Source organism: Acanthopagrus latus, chromosome 2 (genome assembly GCF_904848185.1).
Source record: "Acanthopagrus latus isolate v.2019 chromosome 2, fAcaLat1.1, whole genome shotgun sequence".
In the NCBI taxonomy this organism is placed as follows: Eukaryota; Metazoa; Chordata; class Actinopteri; order Spariformes; family Sparidae; genus Acanthopagrus; species Acanthopagrus latus.
In genome coordinates this window covers 7,377,944-7,400,903 of record NC_051040.1, presented here as the reverse complement: position 1 = coordinate 7,400,903, position 22,960 = coordinate 7,377,944, and the positions used below count along the sequence as shown (strand labels likewise).

General features: G+C 42.6%; 3 protein-coding genes across 7 annotated transcripts; 1 reads left to right on the top strand and 2 right to left on the bottom strand.

Annotated features, from left to right (window-relative positions):
• Positions 1 to 3: 3 nt before the first annotated feature.
• On the bottom strand, positions 4 to 14,128 carry LOC119008931 (protocadherin Fat 4). 3 transcript variants are annotated; one of them, XM_037079689.1, is made up of 16 exons: positions 13,331 to 14,128; positions 12,885 to 13,125; positions 12,309 to 12,650; positions 10,342 to 11,255; positions 9,757 to 9,931; positions 9,474 to 9,654; positions 9,006 to 9,256; positions 4,591 to 8,907; positions 4,397 to 4,498; positions 3,958 to 4,259; positions 3,761 to 3,846; positions 3,477 to 3,653; positions 3,018 to 3,145; positions 2,701 to 2,912; positions 2,353 to 2,611; positions 4 to 2,248 (listed from the first exon to the last, which is right to left on the bottom strand). In XM_037079689.1, exons 1-16 carry the CDS (start codon positions 13,385 to 13,387, stop codon positions 882 to 884), a joined length of 9,111 nt encoding a protein of 3,036 aa, XP_036935584.1. In that variant the 5' UTR covers positions 13,388 to 14,128; the 3' UTR covers positions 4 to 881. The 3 variants fall into 3 exon arrangements, with proteins under 3 accessions (XP_036935584.1, XP_036935603.1, XP_036935594.1); XM_037079708.1 differs by having other exon boundaries at positions 13,517 to 14,128; XM_037079699.1 differs by having other exon boundaries at positions 6 to 2,248; positions 2,701 to 2,909.
• A 1,952-nt stretch (positions 14,129 to 16,080) lies between these two features.
• Positions 16,081 to 18,865, bottom strand: hmgb1b (high mobility group box 1b). The gene is made up of 5 exons (XM_037080197.1): positions 18,711 to 18,865; positions 17,322 to 17,477; positions 17,076 to 17,221; positions 16,795 to 16,969; positions 16,081 to 16,654 (listed from the first exon to the last, which is right to left on the bottom strand). The coding sequence occupies exons 2-5, from the start codon at positions 17,466 to 17,468 to the stop codon at positions 16,520 to 16,522; spliced, it is 603 nt and encodes a 200-aa protein (XP_036936092.1). The 5' UTR covers positions 17,469 to 17,477; positions 18,711 to 18,865; the 3' UTR covers positions 16,081 to 16,519.
• LOC119009141 (testis-expressed protein 26-like) lies at positions 17,504 to 22,738 on the top strand. Of its 3 annotated transcripts, none has more exons than XM_037080181.1 (8): positions 17,504 to 18,211; positions 20,509 to 20,668; positions 21,188 to 21,270; positions 21,354 to 21,516; positions 21,598 to 21,772; positions 21,929 to 22,102; positions 22,193 to 22,345; positions 22,457 to 22,738. In XM_037080181.1, the coding sequence occupies exons 2-8, from the start codon at positions 20,582 to 20,584 to the stop codon at positions 22,567 to 22,569; spliced, it is 948 nt and encodes a 315-aa protein (XP_036936076.1). In that variant the 5' UTR covers positions 17,504 to 18,211; positions 20,509 to 20,581; the 3' UTR covers positions 22,570 to 22,738. The 3 variants fall into 3 exon arrangements, with proteins under 3 accessions (XP_036936076.1, XP_036936081.1, XP_036936088.1); XM_037080186.1 differs by lacking the exon at positions 17,504 to 18,211 and adding an exon at positions 18,942 to 19,071 and having other exon boundaries at positions 21,616 to 21,772; positions 22,457 to 22,734; XM_037080193.1 differs by lacking the exon at positions 17,504 to 18,211 and having other exon boundaries at positions 20,516 to 20,668; positions 21,186 to 21,270; positions 22,457 to 22,736.
• Positions 22,739 to 22,960: the final 222 nt, after the last annotated feature.

Below are 22,960 nucleotides of genomic sequence, written 5' to 3'. Positions count from 1 at the left end.
AACGATGAGTTTTATTCATGTTGATTCCATCCTTTTTTTCTTTTCCTTTCATTTTAACAGTAACTCTCATTGAGATCAAAATCTTGTTTACAAGAGAGACTGGGCCAAGGTAGCAGTTGTACAAAATCACAGCATATTATATTACAACATGTACTTGTAGCTATTTTCATTTCAAATGTTCTTTTAATCCCATGTCTTTTTCTATAAGCATTCATGTATTTGATGGAGATCTTTAGCAGAGTGACATCAAGTGCTAAATTGATACAGATGAATATAAAATCAACTTTTTTATGATATAAATCCATCCTGACTGTTTGTAGTTCTTGATATCTAAAACAGTGATTGTTCGCGCACTTAAATGCAAAATAAAATCCCTTGAGCTGAGATGCATCTGGTCATTTTTCTTTACAATATTATTGATCGTATCAGAGAAATCATTCTGCAGGATAATATCATGGGCAGTCTGCAGAATATCTGAGTGCTCCTGATGCTTCACCATAACCTGAGCCAACACTGCACTCCACCGATGTATGTGTGCTTCTGTCAATAAACACAATCTATACAGAGTGCCTCTGGATGTAGGCTTGAGTTTGTCCACTAGATAGAGCCAAACCATCAGGACTTGCTCAAACAGAGTGAGTCCAACTCTGATCACCATCTTTAATTTCGAAGCATGAGATGAAGAAATCTGGAGGTGTGCTGTGGTGGAGGATGTGTTTTCACCACCATTGCAGTCAATAATTAATCTAAAAACTATGATATTTTTTTTTGGGGGGGGGGTATTTTGGTAAACCTAATCAGGCCACAGGCACGATTTTATAACACAACATAAAATAGAAAATCAAACCTAACTCTTCACCTGACTCTTTAGCTTCACACCATCAAATAATTTCCTCTATGTCACTTTGCACATCATAGCTATGACTGGGTTCAGCTGGTAGACGTGCAATATCCTCAAATACTGGAGCATAGCAGCTAAAAGGTAGGTGCATATTTAAAGTACTCTCCCACTGCTCGAACATACGGGAGGGAGGACCCTCGGCTTCCTGCTGACCAGCAGCAGACTGAGAGGTGTGTTTGAAGACTGAGCTGACAGGCAAGATGCCTTGTTGTCTGAGGGATGACTGCTCATGTATGTATTTCCCGGCACTGATGATGGAAAACGGTCCGCACTCAGACACTGTGCCGGTTATTGTGCTGTCTGTTTCACTGTCAGATGAAACATTGTTGATCATCGTGGTGCGCCGGTGTGGGGATGCTCGATGTGGCATGGTGTGATCCAGAGGAGTGTTCAGTTTACTAATTTCCTCAAAAGTGAGGCATTGTACAGGTTCCAGGTACTCTGGCTGTAGGAACACCTTCATGTGACAAGGCTCTGTGTGCTGAGACGGCTCAGCATCAGTCCCAGTCAACAACAGCTTGTTTAGAGAGGCCACATTCTGAGGCTTCGATGCCCTCTCTTCACTGGAGCCTTCTTTCTTAAATCCTGCTAACAGCATCCTCAAATCCCCCCACCGTCTAGGTTCAGCTTTCACACGCTTTGTGCTGTAAGCATGCTTGTGCCAGCTGAGCTGCAGCGAGGCAGTGTCCGAATGAAATGCACTAGAGATGCTGCCGATTTCATAATACTCCGGCTCACCGCTGGGCGCTGGCTGAACACTTGTCAGACTGGCATCACAGTAAAACTCCACACTTCCTCTCTGCTCGTCAGCACTCATCGGGTCATGTTGTTTCTGTCGTTCAACAGCACCTACGAGCGTTCTGTTGTCATCAAAGCAAAACCCCACGTTGTCTGTGCCTTGTTCTGTTTTCTCTGGCGGGCTCTCGCTCTGACACATTGCATTCCGCCGCCTCACTCTGTAAAGAGCGACAAACATCGCTATGATCACCAGGATGGAGATTAGGGGAAGAATCACAGCTGCGAGCCACAGAGGCATGCTGCTCTGCGACTCAGAGCACTGCTCACGGCTCTCTGTTGCAGAGATGCAGATATCACAGGGGTGGTCGGAGACATTATGCAAACAGATGCAGGAGGTGCTGTTCTGCTCAGCAGGTCCACATCTCCACTGCTTTGGACTTGTCCTCGGTGTGTCCTCCTCAGAGCAGGGCGAAGGGAGGCAGACGCCCGGAGAGCTGCAGCTCGACTGGATGAGAGTCGAGCTTGGCCAGACGTCCATCATCACACTGTGTCCACTGACAGGCAGAGTGTAACCGGTCACGTTGAAATACTGCACACATCCCGCGAATCCTGTCATAATAAGAGTAATTATGTATCATTCATTTATTACTTTAAGAAAGAACTCTTACTCCAAAAAATATGTAAGTCATCAGCAGAGATTCCTGTATATTTACCTGACTGCTGGAGCTGTAAATCACCCGTCAGAGCTGCACCAATGATAATCTTCTCCACACTAACAGGGGTGAGATCCAGACTCCGGTCAGTGATGTTCAAGGCTAGTTTACCATCCAGAAGCAGGAAAGTTTTCTGTCCATTGCTGAACAAGGAGAGGACATGCCAGACGCCGTCAGCCACAGGAAGGGCCACAGCGAACTCTGACACGTGTCCTGATAATGTGTCCTTGGAAATGTACACAGGCTTTCTGTCTTTTATCTAAATGACACAGAAAATAAAAACAATTTTACATTCCAGACAGAAATACAAGGTGAACAAATATTTGGATAAATGCATTTCATTCAAACCTTCAGCATAACGTGTCCCGTCTGTCCAGCAATAAACATCAGCACTCCATTATTTTGGGTCTTGAACTTAATGCTAATAACTGTTTGGTCTCTGGTGTTTTCCTCTTTTTCATTCTCTTTAAGCAGGTATTCTCTCCTGAATCGCTCCCTGATGACATACTCAATGTAATTGTTCCCATTAAACCGCAGCACAAGGTCGTCTGACATTTCTACTTAAAGAGAAAGAACATGGAAAACAGAGAATTACACTTACAATGCGAACTAATCAAAACTCAACCCTCCACAACTACGCAGTACAAAAAAGATTTTTTTTTCACCTTTGTCACAGTTGCTTCCAGTAAAAGGGCTTTTGCACTCACAAAGATAGTCAGACCAAAGGTCATGGCACATGCCGCCGTTGTTACATGGGTTGCTGTGACATGGTGATGGTGTTGCCCGAGGACACCTTTATAAAACAGAAATGAGTGACAAAGGCAAATTGTTGATATTTAGATGTATACAAAAGTAAGAGAGAGACATTTTGGTTACACTTTATGATAAGGGTAAACCTTGCTTTCACTATGTTATTCATCCTGCTACTTCATACGGAAGCTTTGGACAGTAGCCAGGCTGCTAGCTGTAGCCATGTTGCTAACACTGTCTTTGAGACAGCGACAACATCAGTAATATATATATTTATATTTAAGCTTCATTATGAATTGCTGCCATCCTTTTCTGTGTCATGTAAAAGGATGGTCGTGCGTTGTGTATGTTGTAAAATGATTTAAAATACATACGTATCAAGGATGTTATATGTTGCTAGGGCCACTGAATGTCTCAGCAGGATGCCATTCACATGAATGCTGCGAATGCATCCAACAAAGTCATGGGTTTTAATCTGAGCGGGATGCAGAGAAACAGCTTCAAAAGTCCTCAGCCCTCCAAACGTCATATTACTACCAACATCCAATGTCCTGGTTGTAGATAAAGACAGAGACAGACAATCAATGGAGGTTAAACAAAAGGCTTTAAACAGAAATGATGAATTATGGGAAAGAAGTAATCATTAGTTCCCAGCTACCTCTCTAAGCTTCTGCCATCACTCTGTGAAAAACAAAGTCCTTTGTTCCCAACATCTGTGCAGTTGTCCACGTGTAGAGAACCCATCTGTTAAATTCAAATAGCGAATCACTCTTTTCAGGTTTACTTATCTGATTTCCAAATTAGAAATCCCCTCTAATTTAACTTTGTGTATGTGCAGACATATTTAAAACTCACATTTCCAATCCTTCTAGCTGTGACACTGTGAAAATCTCCATCTGCCACTTGCTTGTTTGTGTGCAGCCTCACGGGTCCAGAGCCCAGGTCGTAAGAGAGCCGCAGGCCGCCGTCCAGTATCTCCAATGCGAAGAACTCCCTGCTGGACGATCCTCCAGGGTTGTACAGGAGCAGGGAGTTCCTCTGCACCGTTGCAAACTCTAGAGAGATTAAATTAGTCCTGCGATCCAACGGGGGAAACTCCATGAAGGACAGCTCCTCAAAGCCATAGCTGTGCTCCTCACAGCGGACTCCACTGACTCCTGAAAGAACACATTTTGATAATAAATGAACTGTTTTCTGTTGTGGCTTGGGAAAGTCCCATGGTATGTTTCGTGAAGTTGAAAGTAATAGTGCAAATTTAGCTTATTTGCGACATAAGGTAGATGAGAACTCTTACCAAAGGGACAATGACAAGAGAAGCCTGCCTGTGAATTGATGCAGCTGCCCTGAACACAGGGGGTTGATCTACAGTGGTCTGTCAACTGTTCACACGTCTCTCCTGGAAAAAAACAAGTAAAGGCCAGACTTTACGGAGACTCAGGAATCTAGTTAAGCAGAATAAGGTGGAACAAAAAAAAATCCAAAGTCTACCTTCAAATCCAGGCACACACTGACAGTGATATCTGCCTTGAGTGGGAATACAGGTTCCTCCATTCTGACACTTCAGCTTCAGGCATTCATCTACATCAGTAGAGCAGACAGATCCGGAGAAGCCACTCAGACAGTGACAGTGGAAACCTCCTAAAGCGTTCACACACGTGCCGTTATTCTCACAGGGATGCACCGCACATTCGTCAATGTCATCTTCACACAGCGACCCGGTGAAGCCGGCTGGGCAGGTACAATTAAAGACCTCTTTCTGCGGTGACACAAAAATGACCGCCGTGCTCTCCAGAACAGCGACATCCTGGCTGATGTAAATGTTTTCCTTGCACGTTGCCCCGTTTTGACAGGGGCTGGTGAGACACGGGTCACTGGTGATGTGAGAAATGGTCACGTTGCTCTGAGACTCCAGTAATTTCTTGTGGCCTGCAGAGATACCACTGGCTACCTCTCTGCTGAGGTATTGACCGTTGTAAGTTTTAACTGCAGCCAAAAGGAGGATTTCGCTGCCTATATGCTTAATCCCAAACACATGAGTCTTAGATGCCTGAAGGTTAAAGAGACTGTCCAGAGCCTTCACGAATCTCAAGTATTTACTAGACAAAAACTCCTCCATTGAGGATGATGACATGTAGAAGAATATGCAGCTGTCGATGGAAGCATTTGTGAAACCTTTGTAGTTTACGTAGATGCTGTTGTTGACAGGGAAGTGAAGATGGTCTGTGGCTTCGATAGTGACGTTAAACGTCGCCTCGCCTTGGAAAGGAGACGACCACAGCTCACATGATCCATTAGCTATCGTAAACATATTAAGCGCTCCATTTTTGATGGTGCAGGTGAATGTATCCGACTCATCCGGATCCTCAGGATGGACGTTACCAATCAGGCCTCCTTGGAAAGAACTGCCAAAATATTTCACCTCGATGAAGATATTTCTCGGCAGTGATGGGTTATCATTTTCGTCCGCTATCTTAATGTGGATCATCGTTGTTGAAGACAGCAGAGGGATCCCTGCATCCTGAACACCAACAAGGAGTCGATGTGCAGAGATTTGCTCTCTATCAGTAGCTTGTGTGGTGAATAACACTCCATCAGGAGTCAGAGAAAAATCTGCTGAGGGATTTACCAACCAGTAGGTGAAAGGTCCCTGGTTTGGCGGTAAGTCAGAATCAGATGCAGTGAGTCTGGCAACTATTGTGCCTTGAGGCTGATTTTCCTGCACTTGAGCCTCCGTGAATGTGAGTGTGGGAGCGTTGTCGTTAATGTCACCTATAATCACGATGACATTAGTAGTCCCAGTGGCTGGTGGAGAGCCATTATCAGTGGCTGTAACAGTCAGATTGTAAACTGCCAATAGTTCTCTGTCGAGTAGAGAGTTTACTGAGATAACACCACTGGATGGATCAACAGCAAAAGAGAAGTTTGCATTTCCATTTTCAATACTGTAGAAGAAACGATTCCAGTCCAAGATGGAGTCCTGATCCAGAGCGCTCACCGTAATCACAGACGTCCCAACCGGGCTGTTCTCTGTAACATTGGCCAAATAAAACGTAGACTTGAATGTTGGTGCGTCGTTTGTGTCGATCACACTGACGTGGACCAAAGCCTCGTCCACATCCGTCCCAGTAACAACGCCTTTGTTCCTCGCCAGCACTTTTAAAGCCACCTCACTGTTGCCTTGTTTCCTCAAACTGCCTGTTGTGTATATTTCACCAGATAGTTTGGTGATTTCAAAACCCATATATTTGTTTTGTCCGAACATCAGGTAGAACACCTGACCTTCAGAGCCATCGTCATCATCTGTCGCTGTTACTTTTCCAATCCTCGTTCCAACAGGCACATTTTTAAACACTGAAAAGTGAAATTGTTTTTCCCTGAAGGTTGGTCTGAACTCATTGACATCTGAGATTTGGATGACAACGTGCACCAAACTGAATAAACCGATGTTTGAAGCTTTGACTGTTATATCAAAGGTCTGCTGTTGCTCATTATCAAAGATGTCCAAAGTGGTGATTGTGCCGTTTGTTGAATCGATAGCAAATTTATCCACATGGCCAGCGACAAGAGAGTAGGAAATGTGTGCATTTGTGCCTGAATCAGCATCAGCAGCCTTTAAATCAAGGACACTTGTTCCTATCTCTGAGTTTTCAGGAACTGAGGTGATATACTCGGAGGAAGAAAAGACTGGAGGATTGTCATTTACATCCATAACTACTATTGTAACATTCAACATGCCGGTTTTAGAGACCCAGCCGCCATCCGTGGCTTTGATCTGGAGCTGATAAAAACCTTCTGTTTCAAAGTCAAGCTCTCTGATCAGAGTTAGCAGCCCTAAGGCTTCTCCCACAGAGAATGGTAAAAGTGGATCTTCCGGGGTAATGCTGTACATGATGGCACCATTGGGACCATAATCCCTATCTTCCGCTTGAATTTTCCTGATTACTGAACCTACAGACAAGTCCTCAGGGACAGAGAAAGTGATGTCTGGCTCTCTGAAGCTTGGAGAGAATTGATTCTTTCCAGTAATTTCAAAAGTGATTTCGGTCTGAGACCACAAAGAAGGGAAGCCCTGATCTTTTGCTGCAACTGATAGAGTGAGAAACAAAAGTACGCTCTCCTCCAAACTTTGATTTAACATCACCTTCCCATTGTTTGCTTGAATCCAGAAGAAATCGGACGCATTACCTCCATTTGAAACATATTCAATACCAGCACTGCTATTGTTGACATCCTGATCTATGGCTGTAAACTGGACTACCTCAGTACCAACAGCCATGTGATACGGGATGGCAATCAGAGGCTGAAAAGGTAAAAACATCGGTCGGTAGTGGTTGTATGGTTCTAGTCTCACTGTGACAGTGGTGTCACTGGACAGAGGAACATTGCCACAGTCAAACGCAATGACTGTAAACTGGTAGATTTCAAAAGCAGAATTAAATAACATCAGTGGCTGTTTGGTATAGATCTCACCAGAGGAGGTGTTCACCCAAAACTCCTCACTTGGAGGTTCAATAACATACAAAATCTCACTGTTCTGCCCCAAGTCTGCATCAGTAGCATGGACCTGCACAACAAACACCTCTTTATCTTTCGTTTCAGGCAGGACAACAGTGTGAAAGTGATCAGAAAATACTGGTCTGTTATCATTGACATCTGTGATGTCTATAATGACGTCAGTGCTGATGCTCCAGGCTGAATCATTTGCGTTTACTTTCAGGATGTAACGATCATGCATCTCCCTGTCCAGAGGTCTCTGAACAGTGATGTAACCAGTGGTATGGTCAATAGCAAATGGCATATCATCACTTTGGTCGATTATGGAGTAGTTAATCATTGCGTTTGCACCTGTATCATCATCACTTGAGGTGACTTGTATAACTGTGTGACCGGCTGGAGAATCCTCAGGTGTCTCTGTGAGAAAAACCCGTGAAAAACGCGGTGCGTTGTCGTTTCTGTCTAAGACAACAACAATAACAGTCGCTCTGTCTTTATGAAGAGGGTCGTTCGGCTCTGTAGCTTCGACTGTAAAATTGAACTCAGGGATGTTTTCTCTGTCTAAACTTGCAGTGGTGCTCAATAAGCCACTTTCAGGGTCAATTGTGAATAAATGATCATCGTTTCCGTCCGTTATGTTGTACTGCACTGTGCCGTAACTGCCTGAATCAGCGTCAATCGCAAGAACATCACAAACCCAGGACGGCGGGGAGTTCTCAAAAATCTCACACCTGTACTCAGCCTGGGTGAACTGAGGGAAGTTATCGTTTACATCGCTGATGTTTATGTGAATTTCTGCAAATGAAGAGAAAGGAGGCGAGCCGGAGTCTCTGGCTTCCATCAACAAAGTAAACTCCTTTTTGGTTTCATAATCCAGAGGGTTCTCCACTGTCAACTCTCCACTTAATTGCTCCACATGAAACGTGTCTTCAAAGTTTCCAGAAGCCAGATAAAAAGAGACGGGTTGAGCTCTAATGCTCACTGCAGAGACGACTGCCACTAAAGTCTCCAGGGGCTCGTCCTCGGAGAGGGAACTCCTCAGAACATCCACATTCATATGTGGAAACTCAGACACGTTCTGAAACCTGACGCTGATGGTAGTGAAGTGAAATTTTGGACTTTCTCCAGCATCCTCCACATGTACATTGACGATAATATCCTCTGTTCTCTGGAGAGCACTTGAAGTAAATACAGTGCCGCTGGATGGATGGATGGAAAACAGATCAGAATTTTGTCCATATAATGAATACTGCAGTTCTGCATTCATGTCAGCATCTCCATCTGTTGCTCTTACTGCACAAACAACTGAGCCTGGAAGAGGAAAAAAAACACAAAACAAAATTAAACCACCAATCCTTTCCAGTCTGCATTATCCCTGATGAAATATTTAAGTACAAGTTAAAACTCACCTGCAGCCAACTCGGTGGGCACATAGGCCACATACGGGCTGTTCATAAACTGGGGCCAGTGGTCGTTGATATCTCCGATCAGCACTGTAACAAGCACTGAGCTTGACAGAGGCCGAGTGGGATGTTTATCTGTGCCGATCACCGTCAACCTGTAGATGGCTACGGTCTCCCTGTCCAGGACATCAGTGGTAAACAGCTCTCCAGATGTTTCGTCAATGGCAATAGGCACATCGAGGTTCTCCATGGAATACCTAAAGGGCAGTTTAAAGATGAAATAGTCCTTCAGTTTATCATGATGATGATGCATGTAGAAAAGGGGACTATTGGGCCTTGGTGGAGATGATACTGTTGTTTTTTATTTGGTGTGACAGTTTTGTGTGCCATGCGTCTGATGTGTATGTAGTTTAATCAAAAAGCAAAAAAAAAAACAAAAAAAAAATGGAGTGACTCTTTGATGTGACATTTTACCTTACTTCACCACTGACACCCTCGTCAGCATCAGATGCCGTGATCATGGCGAACACAGTGCCTGTAGGACTGTCCTCAGATACTATGGTGTTGTATTCCTCCTCTGTAAACTCTGGACGGTTATCATTAACATCATCCACCGTGACACGCATGGATAGAGTTCCCGTTAGAGATGGCAATCCTTCAAACAACAAAGAAATAATGAGTCATCAAACAGTTTGAAGTGACATTAAAGAGTGGCACATTGTAAGGTTTGTCAAGTTTTTGTTCTGCCGTGAGTCACCGGAATCAGCAGCAATGATGGTCAGTGAGTACACCGATTGCCTCTCTCTGTCCAGGCTGTGTGAAATATGAAACGTGCCGCTGGGGGTGATGGTGAATAAACCATCACTGTTTCCTGCCTGTATAAAATATGTAAGCTGGCTGTTGACACCTAAATCTTCATCCAAAGCTGACACCTGGTAAAAGAAAAGACAAATTAAGAGCATTTACTAATAATATAGTAACATTTTGGTCACAATATGCTAATAATATTACCTCATTATTACCATATTACGTGGTAATAATTATGTGTTGGACATATCATTGGACACTGAACATTTCATCATTTCATAGTTTTTGTATTGTTACCAAAATATGTTCTCCACTACGGTATCTAGATATTTCCTCATCATCACACTTGTTTTTGGCCCTTCCTTACCCTGTTGCATAAATTTAATGTCAACATTACTCTGATATACCCATTGTCAGTCTCAAAATAATACCTGCTCATAACTTTGGTATTTACATGGTATTACATAATTACTACCTTGACTATCACCCAATGATTAGTGCTACTCAACATTCAGTGAACTCTTCAAAGCCGTACCTGATGTGTCAACTGAGCCGGATCCTCCTCATTCTCCGTTACATGTATGGTGAGTGTCTCTGGAGTAAAGATGGGAGCAAAGTCATTCACATCCAACACCGTGACGCTGAGAGCAGCGGTAGCAGATCTGGGTGTATCCCCCTGATCTACAGCTGTTATGATTAAAGTGTAGTTTGACTCCTTCTCCCTGTCCAGTTTATCCATGACGGTGACGACACCTCGAACAGTGTCCACCACAAACGGACTCGCCTGGGTCAACATGTACCGCACTTGTCCATTCATCCCGATGTCCCGATCGAGGGCCTGAACCTGGAACAGGCTCGTTCCTCTGGGGATGTCCTCTCTGACAGTCAGGCTGTAGGCCCTCTGTGGGAACTCGGGGTCATGGTCATTCGCATCCTCAACGTGCACCGTGAGATTCATAGTGGTTGCCATCCTTGGTGAGCCTTTATCAGCAGCAGTTACAGTTACAGTCAGGGTATCTTCCTGTTCTCTGTCTAATTCCTCCTCCAGGTATATTTTTCCACTTGTGTTATTGATGCCGAAAGCGCCCCCAGACGTGTTGTTCAAATAATACAACATCTCCCCATTGGATCCAATGTCCTCATCCTCAGCGTGTACGGTCATTACGACAGAATGAAGTGCAGCGTCCTCTGGTATACTGACTATTTTGGGTGACACAAACAAAGGCGCGTTGTCGTTGACATCATCGACCATCACGATAACATGCGCCGTGCTGGTGAACTGCAGAGACACCGGCTGCACGCAGTCATTGGCTGTCACAGTCAGATTGTAGAGGGGTTGTCTCTCTCTGTCTAACTCTGTTTTCAGGCACAAAATACCAGCTGGGTTTATGAAGAACACTTTGTCTTCATCTCCTCCGACCACCTTCAGTTTCAAGTGTCCATTGTCACCTGGCAGAGAGGGAAACAACACATGTAGGTTATCACGAGTGATGGCTCATAATGGCTTTATGTCCTACATGTAAAACAGGGAGGAACACCTTACACTTGTCACATGATGCAGTGATATTTTTATGCTAGTAATATACTTTAATCAAGTGTTTGTTATCAGTCAACAAAAGAGGCCACAAATAGGAATTCAACCACACAAGAGATTTTCAGGCAAAACACAATCAAATAAACACGTGACAATAAAGATTCACATCTTGATTTGCCAACTGTGGCATGTTTAGCCAAGAAATGTGTGAATGTTAATCAAGTCTTCTCACACTCATAACTTGGAAAATTAAATTTTCACAGTCGTCCATGCTTTTCCTTCGCACTGGACATGCAGACTGAGCTGGGTGAGTATGATTGTGTGAAACTTTTGAAAAAGGAAACTCTGCTATCGCAGATGGATGAAGCTTCTCATTAGCTTCGTCTGAACCGTGCAATGCAATGTGGACTTGACCCCTATTAATTGCACAGACGTGTAAATCCTCAGCTGGAGGGAGAAGTAAAAAAGAGGAGAGAAATCTAAAAGCCTGTGTTTGTAGTAAATGTGCAGGGTAGACTTAAAACGACACATGCAAAATTAAAAGCTTTCCTATACAAAAACATATACAGGTAAGATTTAGACTTACTTATTCATTATTACTTCTAAAAGTATTTGTTTATACTGTTTTGTCTGTATGGTTGTATTTTGTTTTGTTATTCTTTCTTTATTCTTTTACTTTTGCAAGTCATTTTAGAATTCATTTATTTATTCTTAGTGCTTCTATACATATTCTCAGGCTTATTGCCTGAAAAAAAGCTACACCAAGGATGTTTTAGAATGCATCTTGTCATGATTGTGTATTTAAATCTTGATCTAAATGTATTTTCCTGTTTAAAAAAAGGTGCAATTATGGAAGCAAACAGGTGTGCAGATGGAACTCCACCCTTAATTGCCACAGGAACCATCAAAATGTGAAACCCGCTGAGAGTAGGATGAGTGCGTTACTCCAGCGTTACTTAAGTACTTACCGTCATCTTCATCTGACACATTCAAGGACAGGAAGCAGGTGCCAGCTCGTGCATCTTCCAGCAATGACGCAGAAAAGGTATCCTGGCTAAAAACGGGGGGGTTGTCATTCACATCTAACACATTGAAGTACACCCTGACACTGGACACCTGCGAATCCCCCTGCCGCACCACCACAGAAAGTACGTAGAGGCTTTGTGCCTCAAAATCCAGGCTGCGGGATAAAAGGAAGTCCCCTGAGAGGGGGCTGAGGAGGAACAGGTTCTCGCCGTCATCCTCCTGCACTGAGTATGTGATAGGCGTGAGAGTCTCAAGCACTGCTTCCACCTTTCCCACAACTGTTCCTGTCGACACACAGACAATGCATATTCACCGCCTGACATCATGTTACGAAAACAAAACCTTTTTGGGCAACATTATTGTCCTTTGCTATTCTAAATGAGGATAGTCTGCTTGGAAAACCACAAATTAGATGAGATTTAAAACTGTATTAATCAAATTAACAATTTTTAGCAAATATTATGCATCTGTGCCTAATTAACTCGAGGGGGAAAGGCTTTGCTGCACAGATGACTAACCTGGTACTGTGTCTTCTTTCACTTCAAATGAATAAACAGTTTTGGAGAAAGCCATCTGTGTTCGCCATCTGTTGTGAGACTGTAAGCCGACCATGCCATGCTTGGGCACAGCATCAATAGATGTATAATACCAGGAGGGGAGCGTATGCTGCCCTAAGACGATATCTGCAAACTGCCTCTCGCTGCTCACATTCACTGAGTTTTCAGACGAAGGTTCATGAGAGGACACGGGATGAAACGCCTGAGGAACCAAAGATAAAAGAAAGAACATTTTGCTCAAGTGAAATGTGCATAAACAGGCTTTTGAAGTATTTAAATGATCGTTTTTACTGCCCTGCAACCACATTGATAAATGATTAAAACATTTAACTGTGATTGATCCCTTTTAATATGAGATGAAAAACTGCTCTCATTGCTGCAACATCTGAGCTAACAGGCCCACTTACCAGCAAATTAAACAATAAAATTCCATATTTTCTCCATGGTCCAGTATATTCCATCATAAAGTTCACTTCTGAAAGGGCCTCTTACTTGGTTGTAGTTGCAAAACCAAGTGAGAGAATGGGATCTTAAGCGAAACAAAACAGAGCAAGCAGTGAAAAAGTGAAGTCCAGGAAACTGCCCAACATTACCTCCACACAAGAGCAACACATGGAAAACTATAAAAGCTGTATCCATAGTGATTACTCAATCTTCTCAGCTTGTAATCCTGACTGACACGCCCCTTTGACATCACTCTATGCAAATCCGGCAGCAAAAGAAAAAAGAAAAAAGAAAAAGAAAAGCTCTTTGAGGGCCTGAAAAATGCAGCAGGTTGAAAGTTTGCTGTTGTTTTTGTTATTTCAAAGGAAAACGCGCCTCGTAATGGTTTGAAACGATGAGTCTGCGTGTCCTCGCTTTCTTGAGAGGATCAACAAAAATTCTGTGCAGTACAAAAGAACAACGGTAATGATGTGCCACCTGCTTTGTATTCTCTGCGTGGATTTCTGCTCCTGAGGCTCCTCGGTGTGGACATGAAACAGACTCTTTGAACGGTCGCCTGCAGTAAGGTGGCCTCGAGGAAAGCCTTTTTCTTTGCTGCATGTCAGACGGAGCGGATTCATTCAGAGACTGCAAGGCGTGAAAGGAACAGGGGGAAGAAATATACTGTCGCTCTGAATCACAGGTTTTCAAAAGAGAGCTGACACGACACTGCAGCACTGAATGTTCAGACTGAATCCACATGAGCAGATTTGTTGGTGTACAGTTTCTTCAAGTTAAATTAAATGATGGTGTAATTGATTACTGTTGCCATTGTACACAAGGTGGGGAGGGGGGGGGACTACTGTTGTAACACTGATGCAGGAACACGGACGATAAAAGCCTGTTTCTGTGTCACACACACACTGAAAGGAGACCACTGTGGCTTCATTCATAATTTGCAAACACTTTTAGAGTGCGGGGCCGTTCTTTGTATGGCAAAGGGCAACGCTCCTGAGAAAAGGCCGATAAATGGACATGTGAACCCCCTTTAAGTGACTGTGAGGCCACCGTGACTGTGAGACCGTCTCTGGTTACCCGCGGGGGGGAACTCTATACCGGCAAAGGATCACAAAAGGTTTCCCGTCTGGACTCGCTGGGGCAGCACACACACAAAAAACACACAGAGCACTTTTCTCTGGACACTGAAAAAGACGTGTTACACTTCATTTTGAGTTCTGGAGACTCAGCCTCCATTTGAAACTTTTTTTTTTTTTTTTTTTACATATGTCTATTTGTCTTGTTGGTAAAGTGTGTCCGTGTCATGTCATGGATTGAATCATACCCCTTCAATGATACAAACACGGTAACATTAGGAGACAAAGAAATACACGATAGATTTGAGCTTCTGATGAAAAACAGCTGCAGTTTAATTACAGCTCGCCATCGACTGTATAGACAGGAGGGTACGCTGGCCGCCTGACAGACTGTCTGCTCTGTGACTTGGCTGAGACCGAAAAATGAAGTCATGTTTGATTAATGAAGTTTCTTCTCGAGGAATGATTACAAGAAACTTCAGCTGTGTTTTTAGGAGGGCAGTTTTCTTATTTGGCTGATTTCATTAATTTCTTTACAGTGGTATGTATAAAGTCATGATCATGTCCATCAAAAGCTGCATCCCTACAAGTGTTTTCATGTCTTATATGTCCGCGTGGGAATGACTGACGAGCAACACAGCAGTATACAGTTTTAACTTTATATCCTGTGTAGTTTACCTTATTTTGGCGCCACCTTCTGGATTTATGTTGCTCAGACTACAAAAAACCAACCAGGGATTAAACTAATTCTTCAAGGAAATTTGAGTAAAAGCGATTGGGTAATCGTTGCCCAAATTGGGAGACAAATCACACAATTAAACAACACAACCACATTAGTATTCCCATTTAAATATGTAGCAGCCCTGCAGGGCACTGATTCATGAACACGTTTGAAATAACAGCCCTCAGGCCATTATTTTTCAGACCCGATAAGCTTTGCTATAGCTCATTATTTTAGCTTCTAATAAAGCAAAGAATGTTTAATTGTGTTAATATCATTTTGCTGTTTATGCCAGTTTTAATTCTCTGATGGTAAAATGTTTCCCTGGAGTCGTGCAGTTTTTTCTAGTGAAGCACGACATGGTAGGGGAAATGTTCATACATTATTTTTAGATATTTCATTACATGATCAATCATTGTCAGAGGGAATGCATATTTTTTGTACCGCAATTTGGATTTTCACAGAAGAAAATAACTGTTAAAGACATGATGCTGTGACATTAGGTTGGGTTGGTGCCAAACAAAAATGTGCTTTCACACGTGGAGATCATCTGTAAAAAAAAACGAGAAAATTGCTCTCGACCATAAAGTTATCTTTTTGATTACATGTATTTCAATTCATTGAGTATGGCCTTAATTTAACCGGAAGCTGTTTCACTGCAGACTTACAACGCATCAGAAACTCAAAGTAAAACCTAGTTGTCATTTTAAGCAGTGAGCAGAACGAGCTACGTACAACCTGACGCCAGAAACAAGAACAAAGAGCTGTCACTTATTCACTGTGCAGCCATCAGCTATACTCTTTAAATGAAGCGTGTTTTAATTATTAATGTGCATACTTGATAGTCAAGTCTTTGATAACACACTGGTTGCCTTGGAGGTGTTGAGATAAGTCAAACGGGAGGAAAAACGCACGAACGTCTTAAGAAAAACGACCTTTATTGAAGACATTCTTGAATGTCGACAGCTGCATTTGATATTAGAGTGGTATTCAAAGAATAAAAAGACATCGGGACATCACATAAAAAAATATTTTTCAAAACAAAGAAAAATACACTACCAACCCAGAAATCTCATTTTTGAGTTGGGACACCTACAGACTAGTTGCCTTCGTACTGATTTGCAGTCCTTCTAAATTGTTACGTCGTATGGCGAGGATAAAGAACTACCACTAGAAAAATCTCGAACTTAAGATATGTAGTGTTAACTTTACAAAAAAAGGAGAATAACACTGTACATCTTAAAAACATTAAATATACACATGTTCTTGTTCAGTCTGACTTCTGTTTCAAGACGGCGAATTGAGTATATTAGGATTATATGGCATAAACAAAACTTCAGGTCCAATCCCGATGCAGTCTACTCATCATCTTCATCGTCGTCATCCTCCTCATCCTCTCCCTCTTCCTCTTCATCTTCCTCGTCGTCGTCGTCGTCTGCTGTTGCAGCGGATTCTGAATCCACTTTGCCCTTCGTGCGGTAGGCGACGATATCCTGCAGAGAGCGTGACGAAATGTGTTTTTAGTGCTTTAAGTAAAAAAAGAAATCGCAAATCGTTCTGAATTTATACCTCAAGAAACAAGAAAATATGGTCATCAAATTTGACAAAAACAAGTCTGGTTTGGTTTACTTACCTTGTCGTACTTCTCCTTCAGCTTGGCAGCCTTCTTCTCATACGGCTGCTTGTCCTCTGCGGATGAGCTGTTCCACATCTCGCCCAGCTTCTTTGCTGTGTCCCCAATGGAGAGTCCAGGATAATCGCCTTTTACCTTGGGGCGAAAGTCAGCACAGAAGAGGAAGAATGCAGACCTGTGGGGGGGAGGAGAATGTGTCAGTGATTGATGAATTATGATCTACTTTGTACTTAATGTCAAATAAATAAAACAGTGGGGAGCGGGTCGATGATGGCACTCACGGTGGTCTCTTGGGGGCATTGGGGTCCTTGAATCGCTTCTTCTTGTGGCCCTTTGGGGGAATGTAATTCTTCATTTCCCTCTCGTAACGCACCTTGTCCTGTTTGGCCATATCTTCGAACTTGCCTTTCTCTTTTGGTGACATCGTCTTTGGAAAAACACGATCGATTTTAAGCGATTTAGAAGACTTACATTTTTATTTTTAATTTGAGAAATAGGATGAAAAAAATGACAGCTATTAATTTTACCTTCCAACGCTCAGAGCATTTCTTGGAGAACTCTGCGAAGTTGACAGACGCCTCGGGATGCTTCTTCTTGTGCTCCTCCCGGCACGTCTGCACAAAGTACGCATAAGAGGACATTTTGCCTCTCGGCTTCTTTGGATCCTTTCCCATCTTGGATTGCTAAATGGAGAGAAGAAAAAAAAATTCAAAAATATATCATGAGAGAAATCAATTTAAGTCTAATCATGCAAAAGGCAATATCTGAATATCACTAAATTGTCTGCCTCTTGCTTTGTCAGGTCCATCTATTGTTTAAAATGGGGAGGTGGGAGGAGGAGGAGGAGGAGGAGGAGGAGGAGAGAGTCTGGGGGTGACTGATGAGCCATTGTATGCAGAGGCCAACATGATGCTTCTTTTAATTCTGCACATTTGTCAACTGCTGCTTCACATCCAGCATTCATTCATTCACAGTGATACAGTGCAAGAGCAAGTGAAAAACAGCACAGTGTGTTGTTCTATCTTGAAGCGTTAGCCTCTCAGTTGACATGACATGTAGTTAGCCGGCTTGTAATAAAGCCAAGATGAATACATTAGCATTAGCCTCCAGCGCCTCCATTAGCCTGGCTGTTCGCTAACTGTTAGCCATCTTGCTTTGTGTCCCCTTGCCTTTCCTTTCACCGTTAGCCTTTTAGCTAGCGGCTAGGCTAGCTTCACAGTGCTCATTTCATGATGACGATTATTAAAATGGCTGATTTGATTGCTAACAATGGCTAGCGGAATGCTTTCACACGCCAGCCTTTCTTCTGGCACATTAATTAGCCAGGTTTTCTTTTTTTTTTTAAACCTTCTATAGCCTGTGTGGATAATTCAGGTAGTTGGATTTGAAGCCTCAGCGACAGTGACAGTGGTCTCGGGTAAAGATGCTCAGCCTGCATCACCGCACTCGGGCTGTCTCAGCACCAGTCCGCGGTGCTCACCTACGTTCACCTTCTAGCTAGCAGGCTAGCGCTAGCTTAATGATAGCATCACGGCCAGAGCAGGCAGCCACCATTATCACATTTACATAAAACGCTGCTGAGTGAACTGGCTCATCCTTGTTAGCTGGAAACACAACAGGGGTCGTCACGCTAAGCCGACAGTAAACATTAGCATGGACACTCGGGGAGTTATCCCTTGTTTTGTACGGTATTCACAACCGCGGCTAATTTCACTGTTTGCTAAGTTAGCAGGAGAGTGTTAGCGTAAACAGCGGGAGCTTGATCCTTCCGCTAGCATCTCATCCAGCTCAGTCACGCAACTAATCCGGCACGAAGCCGTAGCATACTTTGCAAAACACATCCCGAACCACCGTTTCATTCATAACATGGCTGTCCAAGTCAGTTCCGTCAGTCAGTTTACATTTCGGACGCTTACCCCTACAGCGCTACAGGAGGCCAGCTGCACGTCGGTACGTCTCAAACAATGGGACGAGGAGCTCCGTCAGTGCGCGGTCTCTCGGCTGTGAGGATCCCGCTGTGTTTACCCCGAGTGTCGGGCTCCGGCTGTCGGACATTGGCTGCCGTCAGCTCCGTGGAGGATCTTATTGGACAGTCGCTGTCTCAGTCACGCATGTTGTACAGTTGGTTGTCCAAAACACGACGGGGCCGTGGCGCTAAACTTGAATATCAGACATGAGGGGAGAGAAGAGCGTTCACACGGTGAAGCGGGCTGCAGTGTGGTGTTACTGCATGAATACACTGAAGTTAGAGTGGACACGAGCCTGTTGTCAACTATTGTATGTTGACATTAAAACTGCATTATCTTATTAAAGCTTATTTTATTATATTTTTTTCTCTATTCTCACAGGTTACAATCTGATTCAAAGACTTAACATTATGAGATATTAGATGACTGGAGAAGACAATTCTTTGTTTATATGTGGCGGACCCTGCCACCTTTCTAGTTTCAGGTTTTGTAGATGTTATTTTCCTCTGAGAACAGCTTGTTTATTCACTAATGGAAAACAAAAATGTATTATAGTTTGTATTATTACCTCATTAACATTGTGATGTTTTAATTTATTTCAGAGTTTTAATTTCCTCTTGAAAAACTACATAGTGCCACTTTAAGTACAAATGAGTCTGTAAATTAACTGAAGATAGCTGTGTGAAATTGATGAAAAACAGTATAACATGGGACCTTTTAAGATGTTATTTTTCTCTGAAGCTGCATAAATAAGGTTTAATATTATAAGTATAATTACATTATCTGGGGGATATTCTCCTTTTGATTCTGCATACACTTCCATATATGAAAGATATACTATTATCATAATTATATAAAATAATTCCTTGTTTTTGTATGTTAACAACTGGGCTACTGTTGGCCTATTTATCTTTTAGCCGGGACTGGAAGATTATAGCAACGACTACACGAGTAAACATACTTTCCACTCCTGTTATCATACCTTACACATTTTATGATTTCTTTCAAAGTTTGCATCAAGTTTTTTTTGTCTGTCAGAACAAAATACTTTGCAAAATTGTAAGGATAAAGCAAAACCCCTTCAGTTTTTGTTCCTTCAAGGGTATTATTATGAATAATAATAATAATAATAATAATAATAATAATAATAATAATAATAATTCAGTTTAGGTTAAAGTGTTTATTGTCATATGCAGAGTTGCCTGTCCACTAAAATATAAAAGTGCAACAATATAGGAAAGAAACAATAAAAAATAATAAGGTAAACATATGTACAGAAGATGTACAAATGAAAGAATGCAGATAAACAGTATAATACAGTATCAGAGCAGCCAATGAATACACATGTACAGTATCTTAGTATACATTAGTGCAATATGTAGTGTCTCTCAAGAAGTATTAACACAGTGTGTGATTATCAGTGTGCCATTGATTAATGATAATTTATATTCTGATCTGGTTAAACTAATATTTGCTGAGCTGGTTCTCATGTGGTGTAAATGTCAAACTCTTACAACTGTCATCAGCAACAGACATGAATAAGGCATCTCTGAAAATGTTGAATTTTTAAAGTCACTTCTCCCCCGCTGAGCTGCTTCACATTGGCCATTCAACACTGTGTCGTTGTTGTAGGTCTCCATAACCACAGCACCCAGAGAAACCCTGCAGGGACCAGCTCTGCCTCTGGGCAGACAAAGACAGTACCTGAAAGTAAAACTACTTATTTTTTTATTTGTTTAACACACAGGCTCAACTTCAGGATCCAGAGATGTCAGTTATGTTTTTCTGCAAACGCTCCTGAAGTGAACTTTCTACTATAAATGGAAATAGGAACGTTTTCATTACACGGAATACAACAAGCCTGTAACACAAGGGAGCAGAACTGTAGTCACCGATGGCAACCAAAGGTAATGTTAAATATATTTGGGTTGTAAAAAATGTGATATTCAATTAAAAAAAGCATCAGATTATTTTCTTTTATTTCCATTGTTGCTTGGTTTACAGTAATATGCCACGTTAACCACATTATGCTGTACAATTAGTCTTTATGATTATTTAATTATTGATTATTTACTGTATATTTTAGGATAAACCATTCCACAGTTTTATATTTGACAGTCATGGGGTCATTTTACTGTAATTACTACTTTAGTTCTTTTGATACCCATCCTCTGTTGTGAATGTGTGTGAGTAAAGGGGAGATCTCCTGTGGGGATGACTTCCCAAAATCTTCTCTTTGATAGCTTCAGGTTGGCTTTCTTACTGAAGTCTCTCTGAGCATTTTTTCTTCTATTGAAAAAAAACACACAGAGAGATTTACAGAGAGAGTGCACTTATTATCTGTAACCTGCAGTGACTGGTGTACACAACATGTGAAGAATTCAGGGTCGTGATGTGATGGAACGTTTTTGTTTGTTTCTTGAGAGGGCAGACAGTGGTGGGATCCATACGAGACATCTAACAGAAGACAATTCATCTACCGGCCGAACTCAGCTGCAGAAATTCTGCTGTAAGTTTAATTAATCGTCCTCTGATGAGCATAATTTGTGTGTGTTTATTTGTAATTCTTGGTATATGTTGATGCATACGCAGGTGCCCGAGGTCGACTTCATTCATAGACTCCTATTCGCAGTCCCAACCTTTCGGTTCAACTGTGTACAATAAGGATTTTTACTGGAAACCAGCCTGTAAACCTGAATGCATCCGCACAGGGACAGCCTCGGGCCAGAGGAGAAACAACCCCCATCCAAGTCAGGTTGGTATTGTGGTTGCTTCAGTGTTACATTTATAACTGAATCCCATGCTTGACCTCTCACAGTGGATCGTAACCTTTAAGTCAAACCATTTCTTCAAGTCTTTCATGATGTGGCGGCTGCCGAGGGACGCAGCTCCAAGCTCTGAGTATGTCGCCGTCCCTTGGAAGTGTCTCCCGTCTGAGGCGGAGATCCGAAAGGCCTTGACAGCACAGTACCGCTCCACCTACAGATGTGACTTCATGGGTATGCCTCAAGGTAGGACAAGTCTGTCGCTTCAGTCTCGTGTTTATGAGAGTGTGTCCGAACAAACTGAACTCACATTCAGACCTTCAAGCATGCGGGTTTGTCCGCATCGAACCATCATATTTCATATTCCTCTCCGCTTGTTTTCCTTTTGCTTGTGTTTGACAGGATGTGATCGTATTAACAGTGCAGAAAGAAGACTCACACCAAAGCACAGCAGGCGTGAAGTGCCGCCCTCTACTGACACAGAGATGAGGGACAATTACCGCCAGCCAAGGCAGAAACCTGAGCTGCTGCCCTACAGGCACGACACAGCCTCTGGCGTGACCTGTCGTGGTATAGGTACTGTATTACTATAAAGATGCTGTAAAGGGTTTGCAATTCATCAGGCGTAATGATTTCCATCTCCCTGCTGTCTTCTGTGTATTGCAGTTCCTACTGTTCTGCAAGGACACGCGCACACTCATCAGACAAGATCAGACCTGACAAACTCCGACAGGTTTTGTGGGAAGAGAGTCACACGTGTGAGAGACTCTCTGCCGCCGCCTGAGCTGCAGCAGTCGCACAGAGCGCTACCCGAGGAGGGTTAGCATCCCCCTCGTGTCCCTGAACGCTTGAGCGTTTTAACAGTTTGTTTACTGACTTAGATTTCGACTGACAGCTCATTCGTCTGTCGTGTCTTCTGGCTCTTTGCAGGAAGGGACGCTTTGAAAAAGACAAACAGAGAGGAGAAAGTAGAGAAACTTCCGGCGGTCGTGGTTAACTCCCGCACGCCAGAGAGAATATCGAGCTGGCCAGGACCTGCCTGAACCTTCACCACTTGGGTTTGTTCATTTGTGTTTGTATTTTTGTGTATTTGGGGTGAGGAAATGTAATAAATCAGACATCGTAATATAGTGAAATACACTGTAAATTAAAAGTGTTGCACTGCATTTATTTACTGTCATTATTTTGTAAAATTTGTGTGGTAATTAAACACCTCCTGATGAAAAGATATTTGTCTACCTTCATGTCTCGTCTCCCACACATTCTGCTGGCTGACATTATGCGGTCTGTTTGCAGCACTCTCCTTCGCATCCTGAGATTTTTTTTTTCCCAAGTCTGTTCAGCTGGAATATTAATCATCTTTTTGTTTGATTTATTCCCTCCCTTGGTAGTTGCAATTAAAATGTAAACATGCGTCAACATTAATAAAATTAA